The 25,885-nt window shown below is 44.9% G+C and overlaps 1 protein-coding gene across 3 annotated transcripts in view; it reads left to right on the forward strand.

Moving 5' to 3' along the window:
• The first annotated feature begins 16,626 nt into the window (after positions 1-16,626).
• unm_sa1614 (un-named sa1614) overlaps positions 16,627-25,885 on the forward strand; it is a 42,301-nt gene continuing 33,042 nt past the window's right edge. The window contains exons 1-6 of one of the 3 annotated variants that reach the window (XM_079555985.1): positions 16,627-17,451; positions 18,252-18,324; positions 19,940-20,085; positions 21,995-22,069; positions 22,471-22,520; positions 22,585-22,714. In XM_079555985.1, coding sequence (XP_079412111.1) covers positions 17,338-17,451; positions 18,252-18,324; positions 19,940-20,085; positions 21,995-22,069; positions 22,471-22,520; positions 22,585-22,714 — 588 coding nt within the window. In that variant the 5' untranslated portion in view covers positions 16,627-17,337. Of the gene's footprint in view, positions 17,452-18,251; positions 18,325-19,939; positions 20,086-21,994; positions 22,070-22,470; positions 22,521-22,584; positions 22,715-25,885 lie in introns of those variants that run through there. The other 2 variants (XM_079555984.1, XM_079555986.1) reach the window with 2 other exon arrangements.

Here is a 25,885-nt window from a genome sequence, read left to right on the forward strand (position 1 = left end):
AAACATAGCCTGGCATCCAGACTAATCTCCGATGTTTATTAATTAATAAACAGGAGACTAGTCTGGCGACCCTGTCGTAGAAAAGCTACTGCTTGAGGCGGGACTAATGTGGGACAACCGAAGCGCAGCAGCCAATGAGAACATAGCGGATGTGAGTTGTCGTCATTCGGACGTTAACAATGGCGCTCCTGCCACACGGAGTTCAGTAAATGACTTCTGTTGTTTATGTCAGAAAGACTTAAGAATACAAGCAAACCGGAGCATTACGTGAAGTGGTCGCTTGTGTTGAAAAACTACAAAACAAAGGCGCAACAACGTGACGCCCGTTCAGGGAGCTGCTCTGATTGGTCCGTAGGCTCCATATCGCTGCGTCACTTCCTTTGAAAGCGCGCAATGGAGTGTTGCCAGACCCTCTTCTGTAAAGAAGCGGAGTCTGGTTGGCGAGACTAATGAAAACAAGAAAAAAACATAAAAAAATTAAAATAGAGATAACCTATTTAAAGTGCTACAAAACTGAAGAACTAAGAACAGCAGGTCTAAGACGCCTGCACCACCAACGCAGTTCTGTTGGACTCTTTCAAAAGATAGAACCGGTGAGTGAATCGAATGATGACGCCTCTCGGACGGGAGTCCCCCGCAGTCCGCCTCCTGGCACCCAGTTGGTGGGCGACGTCGATGTAGCCGTCCATCTTGTCCCTCAGGTCGGGTAGTAGCTCCTGACAGATGGTGACCACTTTGCTGCGGACGTTCTCCTGTTCCGTCTCAGGTACTCCCATCAGTCTGAGATTAACTCTTCTGCTGTGAGTCTCCAGCTCGTCGATCTTTCTCTGCAATTGTTGCACAAGCTCTTCCTCATTCGTCACTCTCTGCTCCAAGTGAGCAACTTTAGTAGATACCACTCTCAAATCTGCAGAGGTTCGCTGAAATCTTTCTTCTAAGGCAATAATTTTGCCATTGATTGAGTCACATCTATTGTTGATCAAAGCCTTGAGTTCAGCGAACTGTGCGTACATTTCCGTGCTCGCCATGCTCACCATCGTGACACCTGCCCTTTTCTTCAGACCAGGGGATTTGGATGGTGTCACTGGTAGGCTTGGAAAGTCCTCTTCGAGACTTGTAAGCTCCCCTCGTAACTGTAGCTTGAGCCGGTGTAATCGTGTCCACCTGCCTCCAAGGCCTGGTGGGAGCTGGATTGCTGTGCTGTGAAAATGTCCCGTTTGCTACCAGCTTTTGCAGCATAACTCTGTCTCTGGGCTCGGCGCGACATTGTAGTGAGGTGCGTTTAAGAAAGTTTGTGTAGAGTCCTTTTGAAAGTTTTTTTACCAAACTTTGTTGCACGGCGTCTTCACGCGTGGGAGCTTAAACCATCAGGTGTCTTATCACAGTATCTAAAGCAGGGGTGTCAAACTCATCTTGGGTCACGGGCCGAAATTAACCTCCCACGGCGGCCGCATTTAATAGAATGATTTGACTGTAGCTTCATTAATAACAACGGCTTACACTTGTATTGCACTTTACAAGCCTGTGTCACAAGTTCCTCAAAGTACTACATAGTCGTCCTGGGGCAGACTGTCCATTTACCACGTGGCTACAGTATATAATGTGTTGTTCATATCCTGAGCTCTTATTATGTCAGTGCCCTCTGCTGGACACGTGTGGAACTCTTTCCTTTTTTTAATTTTTTTATATAATGCCCCCTAGTGGCGAGAATGACTCATAATAACATATTCTGGAATTTATGCTCTACAAGGCAGGGGCCGGATTAAATCATGGGCTGTATGTTTGACACCCCTGATGTAGTCAAATCTTACATTAGAAAAAGTTGTACTTTTTAATATGCTTATATATGCTGTGATTTATATTTTTGCTAAAATAGCTATTTTTGCTTTTGTTAAATGTACACAAGATGCCAATGTTATTATTTTTTGTTCCACTCAAAAGCAACAATAAAAACAAGCCTGAATGAAAAGGAGCAGAAAAGAGGATCAGTCTTATGAATCGGTTTCTTTACAGTCCCTTTACATCTGTCCGTTATTTCGTTCATGTCCAACTTTCTAAATATTTTACAGATATTGTGTGCCTTTTATGTACAGTGTTTACAATATACAATATACAATTTTCTTTTCTTTGTTGGATGTTCAATGACAATATTCTATTATTGGCTTTTGATGAAACATGATGATTAGTATAATCAACTAGAACTAGAGCTTCAGCAGCATTTTGAACAATCCGTCCGTCCTTAAACAGGGGAAAGGGAAGTGACATCACCAACAGCTGTTTTTCTTCTTCTTTAAACTTATTGGTGGAGTGCAGGCCAAACAAAAGTGCATGTCACCCCCTACTGTACAGTGTCCAACAACAACAACATAGTGTCCAAACAAAGACATTTAAGGAGAAAAAAAATCCAAACGTGCCATACATTTCCCTTTCCCTTGGCGCTGTGGCTTATGGGATGACACATAGCTCCTAATCACCGGTTAGTTGGCACCAGAGGTCCCTATGCTAAAGTAGCTATGATAGTTAGCATCGAGGCTCCTTTCTCTAACTCCTTCCTAACTGACAGCCCAATTCGGAAGCATCTTGTCATGGCGGACGCTGACGCACATCCGGTTTGGCGCAAGAGCTCTTAACAATCTGCTCGTTTCGGACGCAGCACATGTTTGTCTGTCCTGTTTGTTGCTGCTGTGGGCGTGGCATTGGCTTCTTCCCTGGTGGGCGTGGCTGCTCCTGCTCCCTGGCTGGCTAATTGGCACACCTGTATCCAGTCAACTCATCACATGCAGTATGAAAGCTCGGGCTTTCCTTCATTTCTTTGCCAGATCGTCAGTCTACTTCAATCCTCGTGCCAGTTTGCCTCCAACCTGCCAGATACTCACCTGCTCCACTCTGGATACCAGCCAGCCCCAGCCCCAGCCCTTACCTACCTGCTCCACTCCGGATACCAGCCTCGTCCAGCCGCAGCCCTTTCCTTCCTGCTCCACTCCAACTTCCACCATCTTGCCTGCTCTGAACAACCACAACCTCAGTTCCGCCCAACCAGCCATCAACCAGCTTTCTATTATTTGTTATAATAAATCTTATAATAAATCTTGTATTTACCTTCTCTCCGTCTACTATTTGGGTCCGCCAAGCTTAGGTTGTAACAGATTCTGCTGATTATTTACAAAGCACTTTTTGTGGATTTGTTGGGGTCAAAGTATGTACATATATACATACAGTGCCTCTCAAAAGTATTCATACACCTTGAACTTTTGCACATTTTGTCATGTTTACAACCCTACACATAAAGATTTTATTTTTTTACTGAACGTTCACACACACGTTCACATGGAATGGTTCAATAAAAACATATTAATGTGTTAGAATGGCCCAGTCAAAGTCCTGACCTAAATCCTATTGAAAATCTGTGGAATAATCTGAAAACTGCTGTTCACAAACGCTCTCCTTCTAATGTGACAGAGCTTGAGTTGTTTTGTAAAGATGAATGGGCTAAAATGTCAGTCTCTACATGTGCAAATCTTGTAGAGTCAAACCCCAAAAGACTTGTGCTGTTATTGCAGCAAAAGGGGGTTCCACAAAGTATTCATTCATGCTGTATGAATACTTATGCACGCCCCACTTTTCACTTTTCTATTTTTTGAAAAATAACGGAATCATGTATCATTTTGCTTTCACTTCACAGTTGTCGGTTACTTGTGTGTGAACGTTCAGTAAAAGAATAAAAATAAAATCTTTATGTTTAGGGTTGTAAACATGACAAAATGTGCAAAAGTTCAAGGTGTATACTTTCGAGATGCACTGTATATACATACATACATACATAGGCTACATACACATAAACATATTGCGGTCTCTCAGCTATTCCTACTTTCTGTTTTAAATGATTACTCATTGTACAATAGTTTGGCAAATAGGCCTCCCAAACAACATACAACGATAGCAGAAAGCTACTGATGGCCCTGAAGAAATACAAAACAATAATTATTTTTAATGCTATAATGCCATGTCTGAACACAGTAAACCCTGATGATTCAGCGGAAATGTAAAACTTGATGCAATCTGTAAAGACCAACACAGTAATTTTGCATTATGGGTAATGGAATTTATTTTGACCACCAAACAATATCGATAGCTAGCGTAAAGCAACAAAGAAAGCTCTGATTTGGACCGTTTAACGTTTTATTTCTATGGTTTTAACCGCTGGAAAGCTGATGATTTAAAGCGTTTTTGTCGTCACCGTGGAGCTTGTTACAATATTAGCATAAAGTCTATTTTTACAACCAGGGCTGCGTACGGAAATAGACAGAAACGGAAAGAACTGAACAACCGTTCATATGTAGAGATGCTTCAAAAGTGACGACTAGCCTAGTCCTTGTTCACATAGTTTGAATATCTATGTGAGAAACTGAATTTAAACTGAATGAGAAGTAAAAACATAGAATCCTTGTTTTGTTTTGTCAATAACGAGGTGGACAGTAAACGAAATCTTTGTTTTAATTGTGACAGAGATCCACGTACACATATAGGCTATGCCAAATGTACTTTATTTGTATATTATTTTATGAGTGATCTGATGGTGAACAACATAGCTAATCGATCGCTAATTTGACAGACAGACATTTACCCACGATATTTAACATCAACACCGTTTTGAAACTTTCCCCTGTGATTTCAAGACAAATTTAAATGATTTAAAAAGTGGCGGCACAGACAGACGGTGTCTGTGTCAGGCTGATCCCAGGTCCTGTCCACTATGGTCCGCTCCTGCCTACGGAGCCGCCGTCCTGACTTTTCCCTCGCTTTCAAGATATTGACAACAGCCTTATGGGTCACGGTTATGGCTCACTATACTTCAGTGTTCACGCTCCGCTACCTGGACTCGCTGACACATTTCAATGGCGGAGTGGTTTGTTTGGGCCGAAATTAGGAGCCTGATTGACCCACGCATGCGCAGTCGAGATGGGCATTCGGCTTATAACTACGGTATCGAGGTTTTATTTTGGTAACTATAGAAACCGGAAGCGTAACAACGGAAGCTAGCTTGAACAGAGAAAAAAGACGAAAGAAAAAGTCTAAAGGGTTCACAGAAAAAACTACGGAAAAAAACTGTTAAAAAATACATGTTTAGCGTCAGTCAATAGGTAGCGTTCACGATTTAGAATGTGATGATGTCATAATGTCAGATGGAGGGCAGAGCCAATGCAATTCTATGGGAGAAATAGAGTTTTTGGAAGAAATCTCCAAAACGAAAAATGACAAATGTTTTTCCTCTTCAGTGTTTGATCGTGATTGGATTCACAAACCTGTGAGATTATCTTTATGTCTGAAAGTCCGTTCTTTTGGACAGCATCACACTCATGTTTTCGCACATTGTCACCACCTTTTGATGTTTTTTAGAGCTAATAATTGGACCGATGAGCCCATATGTGCCGACAGAGGAGACGATGAACTTTGTGACAGTTTGTGTTTCATGTGGATTCCTCCAGTAATGACTGAGATATGAGCCAAAAAACAAAGGCATAAATACATGCATTTTGTCAGTTACCACAGTTACCATAGTTACCGTCAGTTGCCCTCCCCCTCAATGTTAAACTATAGGCTCTTTAGAATGTTGTGATGTCACGTGAACGCTACCTATTGGGGAACAAGGTATGTAAATTTAATGGATAATATATTTGAGTAACTTGAAATGTTTATTGTATTTTTTGAAAATGGAAATGGAAAGAAACTAATGTAGCGAGCTGTAATAGTAACGTATGGTTTTATTTGTTTTACATAACTCTTACGTTGGTTGATGACAACAAGGACGGAAAATAAAAGTCATTTCACCACCAGTTCTGGCCTTCTTAAATTGACTGGATGCTACACAATCGTTTACCACAGAACTTACATTTTACAATATAAATTTATTAGAAGTTTTATCTTAGTAAAACATGCATAGTTTCATATTATCTTACTTATCATATCATTTGATTCAAAAGTAATTCAAATGTTAGTAAGTTTATAAAGATCAAGTGGCCGCGTACATCTCTGTAGTCCTGTTAGTGCTCAGTGCAAGTGCTAATGCTAACGTAGCTAATGCCTGTAGCTTCCACGCGACCCCGGTGCGGTGTGCGTACGGAAAGCCTACGTTAAGTGCCAGAAATGCCGTGCTCTGGTAGGTTGTTCACGCCTGTCTAGTCCGTGTTTTTAAGTAGCCCAAATCTTCTTTTAATTTAAGTTCTATACTGCAGGCTCCTGTCGGGCCAGCCTCTCCTCTCCATGACCCGTCTGTTGTGCGCCCATGAATTGTCCCCTGGGCCTGTACATTTGGACTGTGAATACCCCAAGCATTCGAACAGTAGTCGGTCCTGCGGACGAAGTGGACGTGGCGTCAAGCAACCATTTCAAGTGAGCAGTAGGATACTGTCGTTTGTAACATGGGAGAACGGACTAAATAGTTTTCTTGTTTTGGGGACTTTTTAAGTTGCTCGGTGAGACCTGCATGACATGGACAGTCTTAGACTCATGTGAAACCCGACTATGTGGCGTGCGATTAATGGATCTCAGCATGTGGAACTCAGCATTTACTACAAAATAAGAAGATACTGAAGTAATAAATTTGATAAATAAGAACTGTGTATTGGTCTCTGTCCTCCCAGCTTTAGAATCTGTGTGGGGGGAAATGTAACTTGGTTCCCTTGGACCGTAAATCAAGGGTGGCGTTGTCAATTAAGTTAATACCAGCCAAACTCCCTTAGTTGGCACCTATCTTGCCACACCAGCACATTGACCAATGTTAATTCTTCTTCCTTTTTGTGTTCTGTAAATGTGACTGATACTGTCTTTTCAGTGATGGCCGTTTTCTTGGTGGTTTCAGGTAAATGCATTTTCTCACAGACACTGGTGTAGTTTTGTGTTTGTCTGTAAGCACACTGTGGGCTCTTTATGCTATGAATGGGTCTGAATCATTAGAACAGTTCTACAGCTGCTTTTAAATGACAGCAGAGTTTTTGGGCTCCTGGGGGCCTCAGTGACACTGTCAGTGTCAACAACCACTTGATGAGAATTGTAGTGAGGCTAAATCGTCGAGAGTTTTAGTAGTTATTCTCTGAAATGCATGATTTCCTCCTTTGACTTGAGTGAATCCATGTTGTTGGGCCTCATGGGATCTTCCTCTCTACAGAATAAGGAGAAAGCCACACTCCAGACTTTGGGGAACGGCTGCTCTGCCTTTTTTTGTTCATTTTAGTCAAAGGTGTTGAAGTAAGTCATTGCAAGTGTGTTTGTTTCTTGTTTGAGCAGTTCAGGCGGCTCCCAAGACTGACCCTGAGCCAGAGGCACTCGCTTCTGGACCAGAGCCTGAGCTACAACCGGAGGCACTCGCTTCTGGACCAGAGCCTGAGCCACAACCGGAGGCACTCGCTTCTGGACCAGAGCCTGAGCTACAACCGGAGGCACTCGCTTCTGGACCAGAGCCTGAGCTACAACCGGAGGCACTCGCTTCTGGACCATAGCCTGAGCTACAACCGGAGGCACTCGCTTCTGGACCAGAGCCTGAGCTACAACCGGAGGCACTCGCTTCTGGACCATAGCCTGAGCTACAACCGGAGGCACTCGCTTCTGGACCATAGCCTGAGCTACAACCGGAGGCACTCGCTTCTGGACCAGAGCCTGACCCTATTATTGGGTAAGTTTAATAATTAAAACATTTCACATCAAGGAAGCATTCACTTTTTTCTCATGTTCAGACTTTAAAGCAGACATGATGTTTCTTCTTACAAACATTGTTTTTGTTTTGTTTCATATGTGAAGTAACTTCCTTAATGCATTGAAGGGTATTTTTGGATAAACTGTGGACGTCGCTGGGTGTAGTCCCACTGATGTATTCAACCGTCTTCTAAACGACTCCTCCTCCTATTCCAATAAAAAGAGTTAATGAGCTTAAACATGAGTTCTGTTTTTCATTATAAGAGAAATTATATTCTTTAATGATTTAATATTTGATCTTTAGAAGAGTGAGAATCCCTTTGATGACTAGGACTTGCACGTGGCCCTTAAGTACAGCATGAGTGCACAATAGCAGTTTGGGAAGGTTTATGTTAACTATATTCTGATGACATGCGTCGGTCGCCTAACAGATGAACATATTCTAAGGCAACTTTTTATTTGAAATGACAATATATTTAACAGAATCAAAAAAAGAAAGACAGCAATTATAAAGAATCTTTTAAATACATAATCAATAAACTCTTGCGTTTCCTCATAAAAATGCATCAAAATGATGCACTTCTGCCATAGAGCACCCCTAACCCCAGGTGTGAGACATAGAATGGGGACAGCACCTGATCCTCACTGCTTATTTTTGTTACATGTGAATGTCCAGGAGCTCTGGGGGAAAGAGGTGGACTGCCCTTGTTCACTAACAGTCACTCGACCAATCAGTCCCTCTAGGATTTCATGATGATGATGATGATGATGATGATGATCACAACTATTAAAAAAAAAATCAAGCAAACTCCACTATCCTTCAGGTAAGGGCTGAGGTAAGGTTAGTTTTAGTTTGTAAACTCTACTATCCTTCAGGTTAGAGCTAAGGTAAGGTTAGCTTTAGTTTGTAAACTCCACTATCCTTCAGGTTAGGGCTAAGGTAAGGTTAGCTTTAGTTTGTAAACTCTACTATCCTTCAGGTTAGAGCTAAGGTAAGGTTAGCTTTAGTTTGTAAACTCCACTATCCTTCAGGTTAGGGCTAAGGTAAGGTTAGCTTTAGTTTGTAAACTCCACTATCCTTCAGGTTAGGGCTAAGGTAAGGTTAGCTTTAGTTTGTAAACTCCACGATCCTTCAGGTTAGAGCAAACAAGGAGGTATCCTCACAGCTAAACCACACAGTGAAAGACAGTTGTGTTTTTGTATTCACTGAGACTAGGCTCAATGGTAATACGGTGGTGTCCAGCTTGAGGGGCTATCTTGCTGCAGAGCGGACAGAAAAATCTCAGAGGGAGGTAAGGCGCATGGAGGTGGTCATCAAAAACAGGAAAGAGGCACTGAATGAACTGTTCCAGAGTCTCAGCGACCAGCAGACAGCCCACCCAGATGCCTTTCTCATCTTTGCTGGGGATTTCAACCACACAGACCCAAAGAGCGTTTTCCCCAAAGTCTATCAACACATTGACTTTCCAACAAGGGGAAACAACATCCTGGATCTGGTTTACACCACCAAAAAAGGAGCATACAAGGCACTCCCTCTCCCCCATCTTGGTGCCTCGGACCACATCACTGTTCTGTTACTGTAAGGACAAACAGGCCTCTGGTTAAAGTCACTAGACCAGTTCGGAAACAGACTCAAGTGTGGCGTAAAGACTCTTTAGAGGAACTCAAGGACTGCTTCCACACAACGGATTGGGATATGTTCAAGCAGGCTGCCACTCACAACAATATGACTGATCTCCAGGAGTAACAGAGACTGTCACTGCCTACATCACCAAGCGCACTGAGGATGTTACAGACTCTAAGACCATCATTATCAGGTCCAACCAGAAACCTTGGATTACAGGTGAAGTCCTCAGGCTCATGAGGGTCCAGGATGCTGCCTTCAAATCTGGTGACAAGGAGTAAACCGCGATCAGCTAGGGCCAACCTGTCCCGTGGCATCAAAAAAGCCAAGAAGCAGTACTCCAAAAAGATAATGGATCACTTCAGAGACAGCAGAGACACTCAGAGTCTGTGGGAGGGCATAAACTCCATCACAGAGTACAGGGCTCCCCCACACACCTGTGACAGTGACACCTCTCTGTTGAACGCTGTAAATGAATTCTTTGCTCACTACGAGGCACTCAACAGAACCCCGGCACAAAAGTCAACACCCCCTTCAGAAGACCAGGTGCTGAAGCTATCTCCAGAGAGTGTGCGAAGATCTCTGAGGAAGAGCAACGTACGCAAAGCACCGGGTCCAGACAACACACCAGGTCGTGTGCTGAAAGGTTGTGCTGATGAACTCACTGAAGTCTTCACAGACATTTTTAACGTATCTCTGCAGCAGCTGTGGCCCCAACATGCCTCAAAGCAACGACCATCATTCTGGTGCCAAAGAAGTCACCACCCTCCTGCTTTAACGACTACCGCCCAGTGGCACTCACTCCAATTCTTATGAAGTGCTTTGAGCGGCTCGTCATGGACCACACATCACTGTGCAACACGGGGGCTCCCCAAGGCTGTGTGCTGAGCCCCCTCCTGTTCACTCTGCTGACCCATGACTGCACTCCAAAGTATGACTCAAACCTCTTCATCAAGTTTGCAGACGACACAACAGTGGTGGGCTTCATCAACAACAGAGACCATGGACCATGTACATACATCACTGGTCAAGAAAAGTAATCAGCGTCTTTACTTTCTCCACAAGTTGAGAGCAGCGGAGAAGATCTGTGGAGCCCCTCTCCCCTCTATTAAGGAGATGTACTCCACCCATCTCACCCACAAAGGTGACCCAACACACAGTCTCTTCAAGGTAATACTTTCAGGGAGGAGACTGCGGAATCCACGGGTCAGTTCCAGTCGACTGAAGAACAGTTTTATACACAAGGCCATCGAGAAGCTGAACTCCCATGTTTTTGGTCGACCAAGAAAATCCTGGTCATTAACAGCCCTAAAAAATATAATTTAACATGTAAATACTAAATAGCTAAATATAATTAAAACTACTTACAGGCCAATGTTTTTTTTTGCGCAGGCTCGTTCAAAACTTTGCATTAGTTTTAGTTTTTATTGTGTTATCCGCGTTACCCTCAAGGCAAAAACATCCACGTTATAAACACGGAGGTTTCCTCCAGTGAAACAGTACATCTCACTTTAGCCTAATGTTTTTTAATCTGCTTCAATCACATCTGAACTTTTACTCACTGTCCCTTACGAAATCTTGAGCTATTGCTTCATTTCTGTGGAACCCTGCTAATTTTACATTTTTAATAGGAAGAGATAGCGGACAGGAAGGACTGCGCCGGGTTTGCTGTCCATGCGGAAATCACATGGGGTCACTGTGCATATTGTTGAAAAATCTATTGATAAAGCATTGGTGTCCACATATACCCGTGTGATGTCATAACCATGTCCTCTATATAAACTTAAGTGATTCTGAAGGAACTTGTCGGTTGCTCTCATTCAGATAATAAATAAACTACTCATACAATTAACAATGTGTTTTAGTGTATTACAATACAAAACAAAACAACACATTAAAAAAGACAATACAGCGATTGGAATCGAATCTCTAAGTGAGAGTTATTATGCAGTCTGGACTTCCACTGTCTGTCTGTGAAACAACGCTGGGACAGCTTCTCCTCTCAAAGCCTCGTGCAGAGGGTGTGAGGCAGTGTCCATGATGGCCCTGAGTCTGGACAGAGTCCTCTCCACAGGGACCGGCTGATGACCCTCAGTCTGGACAGAGTCCTCTCCACAGGGACCGGCTGATGACCCTCAGTCTGGACAGAGTCCTCTCCACAGGGACCGGCTGATGACCCTCAGTCTGGACAGAGTCCTCTCCACAGGGACCAGCTGATGACCCTCAGTCTGGACAGAGTCCTCTCCACAGGGACCAGCTGATGACCCTCAGTCTGGACAGAGTCCTCTCCACAGGGACCGGCTGATGACCCTCAGTCTGGACAGAGTCCTCTCCACAGGGACGCGCTGATGACCCTCAGTCTGGACAGAGTCCTATCCACAGGGACCAGCTGATGACCCTCAGTCTGGACAGAGTCCTCTCCACAGGGACCAGCTGATGACCCTCAGTCTGGACAGAGTCCTCTCCACAGGGACCAGCTGATGACCCTCAGTCTGGACAGAGTCCTCTCCACAGGGACCAGCTGATGACCCTCAGTCTGGACAGAGTCCTCTCCACAGGGACCAGCTGATGACCCTCAGTCTGGACAGAGTCCTCTCCACAGGGACGCGCTGATGACCCTCAGTCTGGACAGAGTCCTCTCCACAGGGACCGGCTGATGACCCTCAGTCTGGACAGAGTCCTCTCCACAGGGACCGGCTGATGACCCTCAGTCTGGACAGAGTCCTCTCCACAGGGACCGGCTGATGACCCTCAGTCTGGACAGAGTCCTCTCCACAGGGACGCGCTGATGACCCTCAGTCTGGACAGAGTCCTATCCACAGGGACCAGCTTTAGCCACCCACCACACAGCAGCATAGGAGGGCACTTGCTACCACTGACTGATAAAACAGATAAAGCCGTTTGGAGAGAAAAAAACGATAATTTCACACATTCTCACGGGAGAAACAAATAGCAAAGCCATAGAAAATCCTCCAAAAATTCTGGATCAAAAGCCTTGGTCGTATCGTCACTGCGTTATGTTATGTTGTCTTGTTTACAAATCCCCGCCCATACTCTAACTACATTAAACCTAAACCAGTGAGGGGTCTCCAGAGCGCCCCCTGGAGGAGATGTGGAGACCCCACACAGATCAACAACATTTGGATAAACTGTGCTGTTCATCAGAGGAACAGTGTTGCAGTGAGGAACAGTGTTGCAGTTCCTCACTGAGGAACTGCCTCTGGTGACTCTGTTGCTGTTCTGTCTCTGTATAAATTAACTGAGGCTCAGGTGCAGATTATTGAGACATTTGAGAAAACATAAAACTCTAATTGATGGATTGGCTTCTTGTAATCATTGTTCAAGAAGATAACAATAAAAACACGACCACAGAGAGTGCACGTTGATGTGAAGAAACCAGTGAGTCAGTGTTTAAGCTGCTCAAGACGCTAGCATGCTACTGGTTAGCATTTAGTTTCAACAGCTCAGCTCTGACCTCTCCAAGAGAAAGCCCTGAACCACAATCCAAACCTTGGCAACAACATGTGACAATGGTCAGAGCTGTTACTGTAGTATTTCCTCAGTGTTCATAGATGTGAGCCACATATGCATTTATTGTGTTGAAGCCACGGACAGCTGATGTAATCAACTGTCAATGGCTGAAGCTAAATGCTAACTGGTAGCATGCCAACTGGTAGAATGCTAGCCGGTTGCCTGCTAGCCGGTAGCATACTAACCGGTAGCATACTAACCGGTAGCATGCTAACGTCTTGAGTAGCTTAAACATTGAATCAGACTGAGACTCTGTTGACATGACAAACTGTAAAAATCACAGAGAAAGGTTTTCTGTTACCTCTTTGATGTGTTCATTTAGTCTTCAGAGTGAAGCAGATCTTTAGTAAATCCTGCTGTATCTCCACAGATAGAGCTGCAACGTCTTTGCCACATTTGCTGGTCACATAAACGTGCGTCTCTGGGGCCATGTTTGTACTGTTTTCTTCTGGAGCAATGATTTCGAGTACAGACGGCACAGCAGCGCAGCGGTTAGCGCCTCTGCTTCACAGCTAGAAGGTCCCGGGTTCGATTCCCACCAGGACGGGCCTTTCTGTGTGGAGTTTGCATGTTCTCTCTGTGTCTGCGTAGGTTTCCTCCGGGTACTCCGGTTTCCCCTACCACGAAAAACATGTGCAATAGGTGAATCCTCCAGCCACGTGATTCTGACCATCAGCCTGGCTCCACATCATGGAGACGGGTCCCAGGGCGTGGCACTGCTCCTTACGGGTCGCCCCAGCGGCATCGAAGGATGGGTTAAATGCAGAGGACAAATTTCCTTACGGGGACAATAAAGTATACAAAAAAAATAAAAATGCCGATCAGTTGTCTTTCATTTTCCTCCTGAGTAGAGATGTCACATGTTGTAGTTGTAATTCTACATTGGTATTCAAAATGGCCGCTGGAACTGTGTGTGATGTCATTGGAAATGGATGTTATACATGAGCTGATATGTTCAGTGTAGAGGGAGCGGCCCAGGCCCATACTGTCATGCAGAATGATAAGGAATATCATTGTGTGTGTACAGAAGGGCGACCTGGTTGAAAATAGTGTCTAATGAGTATCTGAAGATGTTTGTCATATTTTAGTTGGGTTGGAGGACTAATCCAAGGTATTTAAAATCTTTTACTCATTTTGTACTCTACATTTTGTCTTTTAATAGTAAAACACATTGATACAGTTTTAGTTAAAGGGGGGGTATTATGCAAAATCGACTTTTTCAAGCTTTACATCATGTTATTAAGTCATTCCCTCATTAAAAACATGCCTGAAGTGTTGCCTTAGCACATTCACGTATTTTCGAGTAATCTGTAAAAACTCCGATGGCGGCCATTTTAGGGATAAAACGCCTGATTCCTTCAGGAAACGCCTCCGACCTCCAGGATACGCCTCCAACCTTTCGTCACCAGCCGAGTAACCAACCACTGCCCCTCAGCAGAACCCCCTCCCCGCAGTGTCTAGCCCTAAGATGTAAACAGAGTCATCATGGAGGATTAGCTTCATGTGTTGTGAACCAGAGTTACAGCAGACTTTTACAAAGACACACATCAGTGTTTCTGTTATCGAAACACCCAGGATTAAAACCGGTGACAAGAACGCTTATTTCAGTGTCTGGTTCTGCGCTGGGCCTTGATGATGCACAGAGCCTCCGGAGAAAGCTAATGCTAAGCTAAACCTCGAGTCATCACGTGAAAACGAGAAATATGCACACATAAAGTCAATAAAACCACCACACACATAAAGAACCGTTTAACAATGATCACACACGGAGCCAGGCTTGTTGATTTGGAAGTTTATTGCTCACATTTCATCTACAATGGGTCATAGCCGAGTGGTTTTCTCCCGGAGCTAACAAGCTAGCCGCGACAAGCTAACGGGAAAATTCACTGAATACAAGCATATTATGCATTGAAAACGTCACTAAAACAGGCAACTGCTTGAAGCAGCCTTTATGATGATCACACACGGAGCCTGGCTTGTTGATTTTGTAGTTTATTGCTCACATTTCATCTACAGTGAGTCGTAGCCGAGTGGTTTTCTCCCGGAGCTAAGGCACTATTAGCCACGACAAGCTAACAACCTTCACCTTCACAACATTCATTGAAAACAGGCAGCATAATATGCACAAATAACGTCAATAAAGCAGGCAACTACTTGAAGCAGCCTTTACGATGATCACACAATGAGCCTGGCTTTACACATTTGTGGTTTATTGCAGACTTTTCATCAACAATGAGCTGTAGTCGATTATAACAAACTAACGGGTAACCTCGAAAAACCACTGTCCACCTGCACAGATAATGTCCGTCTTTGAATCGTATGGGCTCCTGCAGATCCTGGTGTCGTCCATGGGGGTATAGTTAGAGATCCATAGGGCATGGCAGATGCAAAGAGATAGCCTCCAAACAGCAGTTTTTTTTCAGGCAAGAGCCCCTTCCAAGCGTCCGGTGTGGAAGGTTCGTCTCCAAATAATATCCTGTGTGGCCATTGTTCACAAAGTGATAAACAGTAGCTCCTTTCCAACAATAAAAATTAAAATGCACCGATCGTAGTTTCAATACAGTTGAGACAACGAGCGCAGTGTTGTGATGCCACAGACAGCGTGTGGAGGGGGCGTGTCGGAAAGGGTCGGAGGTTCTTAAAGAGACAGGGGCCTATTTCAAGTCTTTCGCTACCGCCATTTTGAAAGAGCAATTTTATACAAGGCAGTTATTCTAATTTACTGCATTTACAGACCAACAGAAGGTTTCGTCATCATTGTAGTGTGCCATAGACTGGTGCTATGTGGCTGAAAAAAGCATAATACCCCCTCTTTAAATTTAGCGCCAACTGATTTTAAATGAGCCATTGACTGACCTCAGCCATGTGGACGGTGACTTAGCGGGTGCATAAAAAACAGCATTGTCCGCATAATGTTGGCAATTTACACTCATGTGACCTCCCTCTAGTCCAGACCGGGGCAAATTACAGCCCACAGGCCACATCTGGCCTGCGAGATGATTAAATCTGGCACACGACTTATAGGGCATAAATTCCTGGTCATGTAAAAAAAAAAAAAAAGGAAGTCTCTAGCCCATTCCTTTGCAGAGTTAAGATTTTGTAAATAAATAAACTAGAATGCTCACTCCAGCCACTAGGGGGCCTCTTGAATAAAAATAAAAGGAAAGAATTCCACAGGTGTCCAGCAGAGGGAACTGACATGATGAGAGATCAGGATACAAACAACACATTGGGTAATGTCCTGTCAGGCTTATTATTTTTCATTTACTGAAAAAAGTTTCCTCAATAGTATTTTCCCAATCAAAGCATTTTTTTTTAGGAGCTTTTGTTAACGGACCCCGGCGATAGACTCCCCATGTATGTTTTGGCCCCCAGGGAAATGTACTCGGAGCTTTCAGTGCGATGGTATAGTTAACAAGGATAAGAAGTTGAATAATAGTACTACTAAATACCAGTATCAGATATTCAAAATACACAATTTAGTGTAATGTACTATAGGATAAAGTTGCAGAACAAGTTTGAGTTATTGCTCCGACTCAATTCAGGCTTCTTTTGTGGCCCCTTATGAAGATTAATTAGAAAATAAATCAATGTAAATGTAAACTGCCTGTCGCTGCTGAAGAACCAGCTCCTCCACATGAACATGTAATGAAGCCAATTAACACAAGGGGGCGCTCATAGGCAACAGGTTATGCAGAAAAGATAATATTACATTAATTAAAACGTTGAAAATTTACTTAAAATCACGAGAAAACCATTCAATGAGAATGAAAGACGTTTATTTACTGTTATAATGTAACAAAGAGTGAGAGCATCCTTACAGCTGCGCGTCACAGCTGTGCGCGTGCACGCTCATGGGGTACTCTCGTGGACGCGCACGTCCGTGACAAAAAGATAGAAACAAAGGTCCGAAAATCTGAACCTGCGACTCGACTCAGCGCCAGGCACAGGCCCAGGACAGAGACTCAAGAAGCGGACACTGGTACGGAGCCGAGCCGCCACCGCCGCATCTCAGTCCGGTCTGGAGCTGAGCCAGGACCCGCTGATCATCCAGGAGCAGGGAGAAGGCTATCCCCGCCCCAGCAGCATCCCAGCCTGGCGTGGAGCTGAGCCAGGACCCGCTGATCATCCAGAAGCAGGGAGAAACACTGTTCCCGCCCCAGCAGCATCCCAGCCCGGGTACGAGCCGCGGAGGAGCCGCTTGGTTCTCACCGAGGGGAGAAAGAGACTATCCGCCTCATCAGCTCCACAGCCCGGACACGAGCTGAGGAGTATCCGCCCACACCGCTCCCAAACCCGTCCAGGAGCAGCGCTTTGTCCCACAGCAGCGGGGACAGGAGAGGTGCTGCCCGGGACAGGTGCGCCTCACAGCGGCACCGGGAGACCCACGGCCCGCTCTTTGTGTCGGTACCGGACTGTGTTTCTCGGAGCCACGTGCACCTGGACCGGACCGTGCGCGAGCTTCGTGGTGACGTCACTCCGTGCTGCTCCTGATGGAGGTGCAGGACTTTCTGAGGGAGGTGCAGGAGGACTGGAAGTCTCCCACCACCTCCTCCTTCTGCGACAAGATGTCACTGTGCAGGTGCACCGTGCAGGGCATCGAGGAGGTACAAGTACAAGTACTACTACTACTACTACTATTACTACTACTATTACTACTACTATAGCACCGTGCAGGGCATCGAGGAGGTACAAGTACTACTACTACTACTATTACTATTACTACTACTACTACTACTATAGCACCGTGCAGGGCATCGAGGAGGTACAAGTACTACTACTACTACTATTACTACTACTATTACTACTACTACTACTACTACTATAGCACCGTGCAGGGCATCGAGGAGGTACAAGTACTACTACTACTACTATTACTACTACTACTATTACTACTACTATAGCACCGTGCAGGGCATCGAGGAGGTACAAGTACTACTACTACTACTATTACTACTACTACTATTACTATTACTACTACTACTACTACTATAGCACCGTGCAGGGCATCGAGGAGGTACAAGTACTACTACTACTACTATTACTACTACTATTACTACTACTACTACTACTACTATAGCACCGTGCAGGGCATCGAGGAGGTACAAGTACTACTACTACTACTATTACTACTACTACTAATACTACTACTATAGCACCGTGCAGGGCATCGAGGAGGTGTGACATGTTTACATGCATGAGTCCATGTATGTTCATTATCATGTACTGTCCGACCAAATAAGCAAATACACTTCATCCTCCTCTTCATCAGTGTCTCCTCTTTATCAGTGTCTCCTCTTCCTCAGTGTCTCCTCTTCATCAGTGTCTCCTCTTCATCAGTGTCTCCTCTTCCTCAGTGTCTCCTCTTCCTCAGTGTCTCCTCTTCACCCGTCTCTCTCCTCCTCAGGCTCTGGACAGTGACCTGGTTTTGTTGCAGAAAATGAAGAAAGCAGCAAAAGCCAAATTCAACTCAGGACAAGGTACATCCTCCTCTATCTTCTCTCTCCTCTCCTCCCTCTTTCTCCCTTTTCTCCTCTCTCCCCCTCCCTCCTCTCTGTCTCCCCACCCCTTTTCTCTCCTCTCCTCCTCTCTTTTCTCTTTCCCTCTCCCCCTAGCTCTCATCTCCCCCTCCTCTCTCCCCTCCACTCCTATCTCCCTTCTCTCTCTCTCTCCCCGTCTCCTCTCCTCCTCTCTCTCCTATTTCCTCTCTCTCTCCTCTCCTCCCTCTCTTATCTCTCCCCTATCTCTTCTCTCCCCTCTCTCTCCTCCTTCTCTCTTCTCTCTCCTCTCCCTCTCTCCTCTCTCCACTCGCTCTCCTCCCTCTCTCTTCTCTCTCCACTCGCTCTCCTCCCTCTCTCTTCTCTCCCCCTCGCTCTCCTCCCTCTCTCCTCTTTCTCCTCTCCCTCTGTCTCCTCTCTCCACTCTCTCCTCTCCGCCACTCTCTTCTCTCCCCTCTCCGCCACTCTCTCTCTCCCCTCTCTCTTCTCTCCCCTCTCCGCCACTCTCTCTCTCCCCTCTCTCTTCTCTCCTCTCCCCCTCGCTCTCCTCCCTCTCTCCTCTTTTTCCTCTCCCCCTCTCTCCTCTCCTCCCTCTCTTATCTCTCCCCTATCTCTCCTCTCCCTCTCTCCCCTCTCTCTTCTCTCCCCTCTCCCTCGCTCTCCTCCCTCTCTCCTCTTTCTCCTCTCCCTCTCTCCCCTATCTCTCCTCTCCCCCTCGCTCTCCTCCCTCTCTCTTCTCTCTCCTCTCCCTCTCTCCTCTCTCCACTCTCTCCTCTCCCCCTTGCTCTCCTCCCTCTCTCTCCTCTCTCCACTCTCTCCTCTCCCTCGCTCTCCTCCCTCTCTCTTCTCTCCCCCTCTCTCTCCTCCCTCTCTCCCCTATCTCTTCCCTCTCCCTCTCTCTCCTCCCTCTCTCTCCTCTCCCCCTCGCTCTCCTCCCTCTCTCCCCTATCTCTCCCCTCTCCCTCGCTCTCCTCCCTCTCTCTTCTCTCTTCTCTCCCCTCTCCCTCGCTCTCCTCCCTCTCTCTTCTCTCTTCTCTCTCCTCTCCCCTCTCTCCTCCCACTCTCTCCTCTCCCCCTTGCTCTCCTCCCTCTCTCTCCTCTCTCCACTCTCTCCTCTCCCCTCTCTCCTCCCTCTCTTCTCTCCCCCTCTCTCTCCTCTCCCCCTCGCTCTCCTCCCTCTCTCTTCTCTCTCCTCTCCCTCTCTCCTCTCTCCACTCTCTCCTCTCCCCCTCGCTCTCCTCCCTCTCTCTTCTCTCCCCCCTCTTTCTCCTCTCCCCCTCTCTTCCCTCTCCCCCTTCTCCTCTCTACCCCTCTCTCTCCCCTCTATCGCTCCCCTTGCTCCCTTACCTCCCTCGCTGTCCTGTGTCTTCCCCTGCTGGCTGTAAACTGCCTGATGTATTGAAACAACAGTTATTTTATAACTAGTTTATTCAAAGTCCATGGTCCCAAATCCCCCTGAGCAAACCTTTGGAACTAATCTGCCACAAAACAAAGCCTGTTTGTTTGATGAAAACATAAATGACAGAAAACACATTTTCCCTCATATTTACACTGGTCCAGTCGAGTGAACATCTGTAAATGAATGTTGTCCCCGTAGAGCACGTGTGTCACATGGAGCAGTACATCCACGCCATGCAGAAGCTGTCGGTGAACTGCCACTCCAGCGGCGAGAGCGAAGTCGGCTCCGCCTTCTGCAAACTGGCCGAGTTCTCCCGGGAAATCCTCAGCCCCACCAAGAACATGGTACGAGTTCTGCACATACTACTATGACCACCTCCTCCTGGCGTCAGAAGTACTTTTTACTGATGGATGAAGTAGGTTTACCGTGAACTTAGTACTTCACTCCACAGTGCCAGAGAACTATGTAAATATATTCATATAAATACACCACTAGTTGTTTGCATTTTCAAAAATCCTCAGGGAAATATGGCTTTAAAGATATTGGTCTTAAAAAAAAGTGTCTTGTGGCTCATTTTCAGAGAACCTCCAGATTTAAACGTGAAATGGACACTAAGCGTCAAATTTTATTTTTTACATTTTATTGTTTCCCATTAACAATTTTATGCAATTTTTTATTAACACTATAATAACGATTTTTGCAGATTATGACATTTTTGTCTCTTAAAAAGACAAATCCTTTAATGTCATATTTCATTATAATTTTCCCATATCGACCCAGAGCCACCAGTAAACAAAAAATATACAATTGTACATTTAAATGTTATGGACCTCTTTACCCCATTGTATCTTCTTTGAAAACACCACAGTTGTATACACGACTAATCCTGCTTTTATACCAAACCAAATGACAAACGTCAGAAAAACCACAAACCTAGTGCGTTCACTTTGAGAAAACACTTTTTTCATAAAAGTGGGTTTTAAAGGAACAGGCCGGTGTTTTTCCATACTGAGATATGTTCTTACCTGAGATTAGACGAGTTGATGCGTCTGGGGTGAAGTTGGAAGCTACCACACTCTTCCACCAGACAGTTACGCATCAACTCGTCTAATCTCAGGTAAGAACATATCTCAGTATGGAAAAACACCGGCCTGTTCCTTTAACCCCTTAACTCCCACCGGAACCGAGCACATTTTCTCCAGTTTGGCTTTACCCCAGTCCAAAAGCTTCTGGACAAAAGCTGTAGAAGTACCTCACACATGTATGTACTGCAGTAGAAGTACCTCACACACGTACTGCAGTAGAAGTACCTCACACACACGTACTGCAGTAGAAGTACCTCACACACGTACTGAGACGAAAACAATCATGGAAATGTGACAAAAAAGTGAGAAAACATTGACAAAAAAGTGACGAAAAATTGATGAAAAAGTGGCAAAAATGTCCCAAAAATGTCACAAAAAATTTGACAAAAAATGACAAAAATTTGACAAAAATTTGATGAAAATTTGACCAAAAAAATGACAAAAATGTAACAAAAAATAACAAAATGTGACGAAAAAATGACAAAAATTGTATTAAAAAAATGACGAAAAAATGACAAATATGTGACAAAAAACGACAAACAAAATGACAAAAATGTGACAAAATGTGATAAAAAATGGATGAAAAAATGACAAAACTGTGATAAAAATGTGACAAAAAAATTAAAAAAAATTGACAAAAAATGAAGAAAACAAATGACAAAAATGTGATAAAAAATGGACGAAAAAATGACAAAAAAGTTACAAAAATGAGTTGAATGCCCAACAAAAAAATGATGGAAAACAAAAATCTGACGTGAGGAAAAAGATCCTCTCGGTTCAGGCGGGAGTTAAGAGGTTAAGTTAAGTTAAGTGGGTTTTTGTCAGATGAGTTCAAATCATTTAAAGATCAAATCTATAATCTTACATAAAAATGTTTTATTTTCTAAATATAAAGGCTCCACTGACCCCACTCTCCACTATACTGTATTTGCATTGTTGACTTTATTGTTACTTGACCTCAATTCACAAATCTATTTTTGTAAAACTTGAACATTTTGTACAAAGCGAACCGTTTCATTGACTTTACATCTATATGAGAATCGCAGGGTTGAAAATAAAGCAAAGCAAACACATAGAAAGTGTTTCCAAACGTGTGAGCGGTCCTGGACATTGTGATGGTGAAGCTCCTCCCACTCCTAACCCTGATGCCCTGGTGCTTGTGTTGCAGCTGAAGAGTCTCCTCCACAACGTGAACTTCTTCCTGGACTCGCTGGTGAAAGGAGACCTCAGGGACGTGCGCGGGGTCCGTCAAACTTCTCTCACTTTAACATTGACACGCTTCATTCTGCCATCACCGTCCTACTCATGGTTTTCACCTCCTCTCTCCGAGTTAGCGCCAGGAATCGCAATTCAAGCAGTCACAGTTTAAAGCGTCACCCTTTACGGTTTAAAAAGTCTCGAAATTTTTGAAAATAATGGAAAAATTTGAACATTTTGGAACAGTTTGTAAAATGTCCCCCAATGTGACTGCGTGGCTCCCTGGTCTTTCCCACGCTTATTAATTCCCAAATACTGACAGGTTTGGTATCCACGTGTAGCACGAAAGGCTGTGACCGAGATGACGCTGTAATCCAAATATGGTCATTTCCTTTGTGGGAGGAAGCAATGATCCAACTCTTTAACAACAATGTGAATGTGTCCCAGGAGCTGAAGAAGCCGGTGGACCGCGCCTGGAGGGACTACGAAAACCGCTTGTGAGTGCCAGCATTCTGCAGTATTGGTAGTACTTTTGCAGTATTTGACGCAGTACTTTCACAGTAAACAGGTGGAGAAAGAGAAGCGCGACTTGGCGAGAGCGTACGGAATGGTCCGGACCGAAGTCTCAGGGTCCGAGCTCGCGGAAGAACTTCACCATGAGAGGCGCTCCTTTCAGCTCAGCATGTGTGAGGTACTTCTACTGCAGTACATACATGTGTGAGGTACTTCTACTGCAGTACATACATGTGTGAGGTACTTCTACTGCAGTACATACATGTGTGAGGTACTTCTACTGCAGTACGCGTGTGAGGTACTTCTACTGCAGTACATACATGTGTGAGGTACTTCTACTGCAGTACGTGTGTGAGGTACTTCTACTGCAGTACGTGTGTGAGGTACTTCTACTGCAGTACGTGTGTGAGGTACTTCTACTGCAGTACGCGTGTGAGGTACTTCTACTGCAGTACATACATGTGTGAGGTACTTCTACTGCAGTACGTGTGTGAGGTACTTCTACTGCAGTACGCGTGTGAGGTACTTCTACTGCAGTACGTGTGTGAGGTACTTCTACTGCAGTACATACATGTGTGAGGTACTTCTACTGCAGTACATACATGTGTGAGGTACTTCTACTGCAGTACATACATGTGTGAGGTAATTCTACTGCAGTATGTGTGAGGTACTTCTACTGCAGTACATACATGTGTGAGGTACTTCTACTGCAGTACGTGTGTGAGGTACTTCTACTGCAGTATGTGTGAGGTACTTCTACTGCAGTACATACATGTGTGAGGTACTTCTACTGCAGTACGTGTGTGAGGTACTTCTACTGCAGTATGTGTGAGGTACTTCTACTGCAGTACATACATGTGTGAGGTACTTCTACTGCAGTACGTGTGTGAGGTACTTCTACTGCAGTATGTGTGAGGTACTTCTACTGCAGTACATACATGTGTGAGGTACTTCTACTGCAGTACATACATGTGTGAGGTACTTCTACTGCAGTACGTGTGTGAGGTACTTCTACTGCAGTACGCGTGTGAGGTACTTCTACTGCAGTACATGTGTGTGAGGTACTTCTACTGCAGTATGTGTGTGAGGTACTTCTACTGCAGTACATACATGTGTGAGGTACTTCTACTGCAGTACATACATGTGTGAGGTACTTCTACTGCAGTACGCGTGTGAGGTACTTCTACTGCAGTATGTGTGTGAGGTACTTCTACTGCAGTAGGCGTGTGAGGTACTTCTACTGCAGTATGTGTGTGAGGTACTTCTACTGCAGTACGTGTGTGAGGTACTTCTACTGCAGTATGTGTGTGAGGTACTTCTACTGCAGTATGTGTGTGAGGTACTTCTACTGCAGTACATACATGTGTGAGGTACTTCTACTGCAGTATGTGTGTGAGGTACTTCTACTGCAGTACATGTGAGGTACTTCTACTGCAGTACGTGTGTGAGGTACTTCTACTGCAGTATGTGTGTGAGGTACTTCTACTGCAGTACGTGTGTGAGGTACTTCTACTGCAGTACATGTGAGGTACTTCTACTGCAGTACGCGTGTGAGGTACTTCTACTGCAGTACGTGTGTGAGGTACTTCTACTGCAGTATGTGTGAGGTACTTCTACTGCAGTACGTGTGTGAGGTACTTCTACTGCAGTACATACATGTGTGAGGTACTTCTACTGCAGTACGTGTGTGAGGTACTTCTACTGCAGTACGCGTGTGAGGTACTTCTACTGCAGTACATGTGTGTGAGGTACTTCTACTGCAGTATGTGTGTGAGGTACTTCTACTGCAGTAGGCGTGTGAGGTACTTCTACTGCAGTATGTGTGTGAGGTACTTCTACTGCAGTACGTGTGTGAGGTACTTCTACTGCAGTATGTGTGTGAGGTACTTCTACTGCAGTATGTGTGTGAGGTACTTCTACTGCAGTACATACATGTGTGAGGTACTTCTACTGCAGTACGTGTGTGAGGTACTTCTACTGCAGTACATGTGTGTGAGGTACTTCTACTGCAGTAGGCGTGTGAGGTACTTCTACTGCAGTACGCGTGTGAGGTACTTCTACTGCAGTACATGTGTGAGGTACTTCTACTGCAGTACGCGTGTGAGGTACTTCTACTGCAGTACATGTGTGTGAGGTACTTCTACTGCAGTACGCGTGTGAGGTACTTCTACTGCAGTACGTGTGTGAGGTACTTCTACTACAGTACATACATGTGTGAGGTACTTCTACTGCAGTACATACATGTGTGAGGTACTTCTACTGCAGTACATACATGTGTGAGGTACTTCTACTGCAGTACATACATGTGTGAGGTACTTCTACTGCAGTACGCGTGTGAGGTACTTCTACTGCAGTACATACATGTGTGAGGTACTTTTACTGCAGTATGTGTGTGAGGTACTTCTACTGCAGTACATACATGTGTGAGGTACTTCTACTGCAGTACGCGTGTGAGGTACTTCTACTGCAGTACGTGTGTGAGGTACTTCTACTGCAGTACGCGTGTGAGGTACTTCTACTGCAGTACATACATGTGTGAGGTACTTCTACTGCAGTACGTGTGTGAGGTACTTCTACTGCAGTACGCGTGTGAGGTACTTCTACTGCAGTACATACATGTGTGAGGTACTTCTACTGCAGTACGTGTGTGAGGTACTTCTACTGCAGTACGTGTGTGAGGTACTTCTACTGCAGTACATACATGTGTGAGGTACTTCTACTGCAGTACGTGTGTGAGGTACTTCTACTGCAGTACGCGTGTGAGGTACTTCTACTGCAGTACATACATGTGTGAGGTACTTCTACTGCAGTACGTGTGTGAGGTACTTCTACTGCAGTACGTGTGTGAGGTACTTCTACTGCAGTACGTGTGTGAGGTACTTCTACTGCAGTACGCGTGTGAGGTACTTCTACTGCAGTACGCGTGTGAGGTACTTCTACTGCAGTACGTGTGTGAGGTACTTCTACTGCAGTATGTGTGAGGTACTTCTACTGCAGTACATACATGTGTGAGGTACTTCTACTGCAGTACGTGTGTGAGGTACTTCTACTGCAGTACGTGTGTGAGGTACTTCTATTGCAGTATGTGTGTGAGGTACTTCTACTGCCGTACGTGTGTGAGGTACTTCTACTGCAGTACGTGTGTGAGGTACTTCTACTGCAGTACGTGTGTGAGGTACTTCTACTGCAGTACGTGTGTGAGGTACTTCTACTGCAGTACGTGTGTGAGGTACTTCTACTGCAGTACGTGTGTGAGGTACTTCTACTGCCGTACGTGTGTGAGGTACTTCTACTGCAGTACGTGTGTGAGGTACTTCTACTGCAGTACATGTGTGAGGTACTTCTATTG

The sequence above is a fragment of the Gobius niger genome, assembly GCF_951799975.1.
Source record: "Gobius niger genome assembly, chromosome: 5".
Classification (NCBI taxonomy): Eukaryota; Metazoa; Chordata; class Actinopteri; order Gobiiformes; family Gobiidae; genus Gobius; species Gobius niger.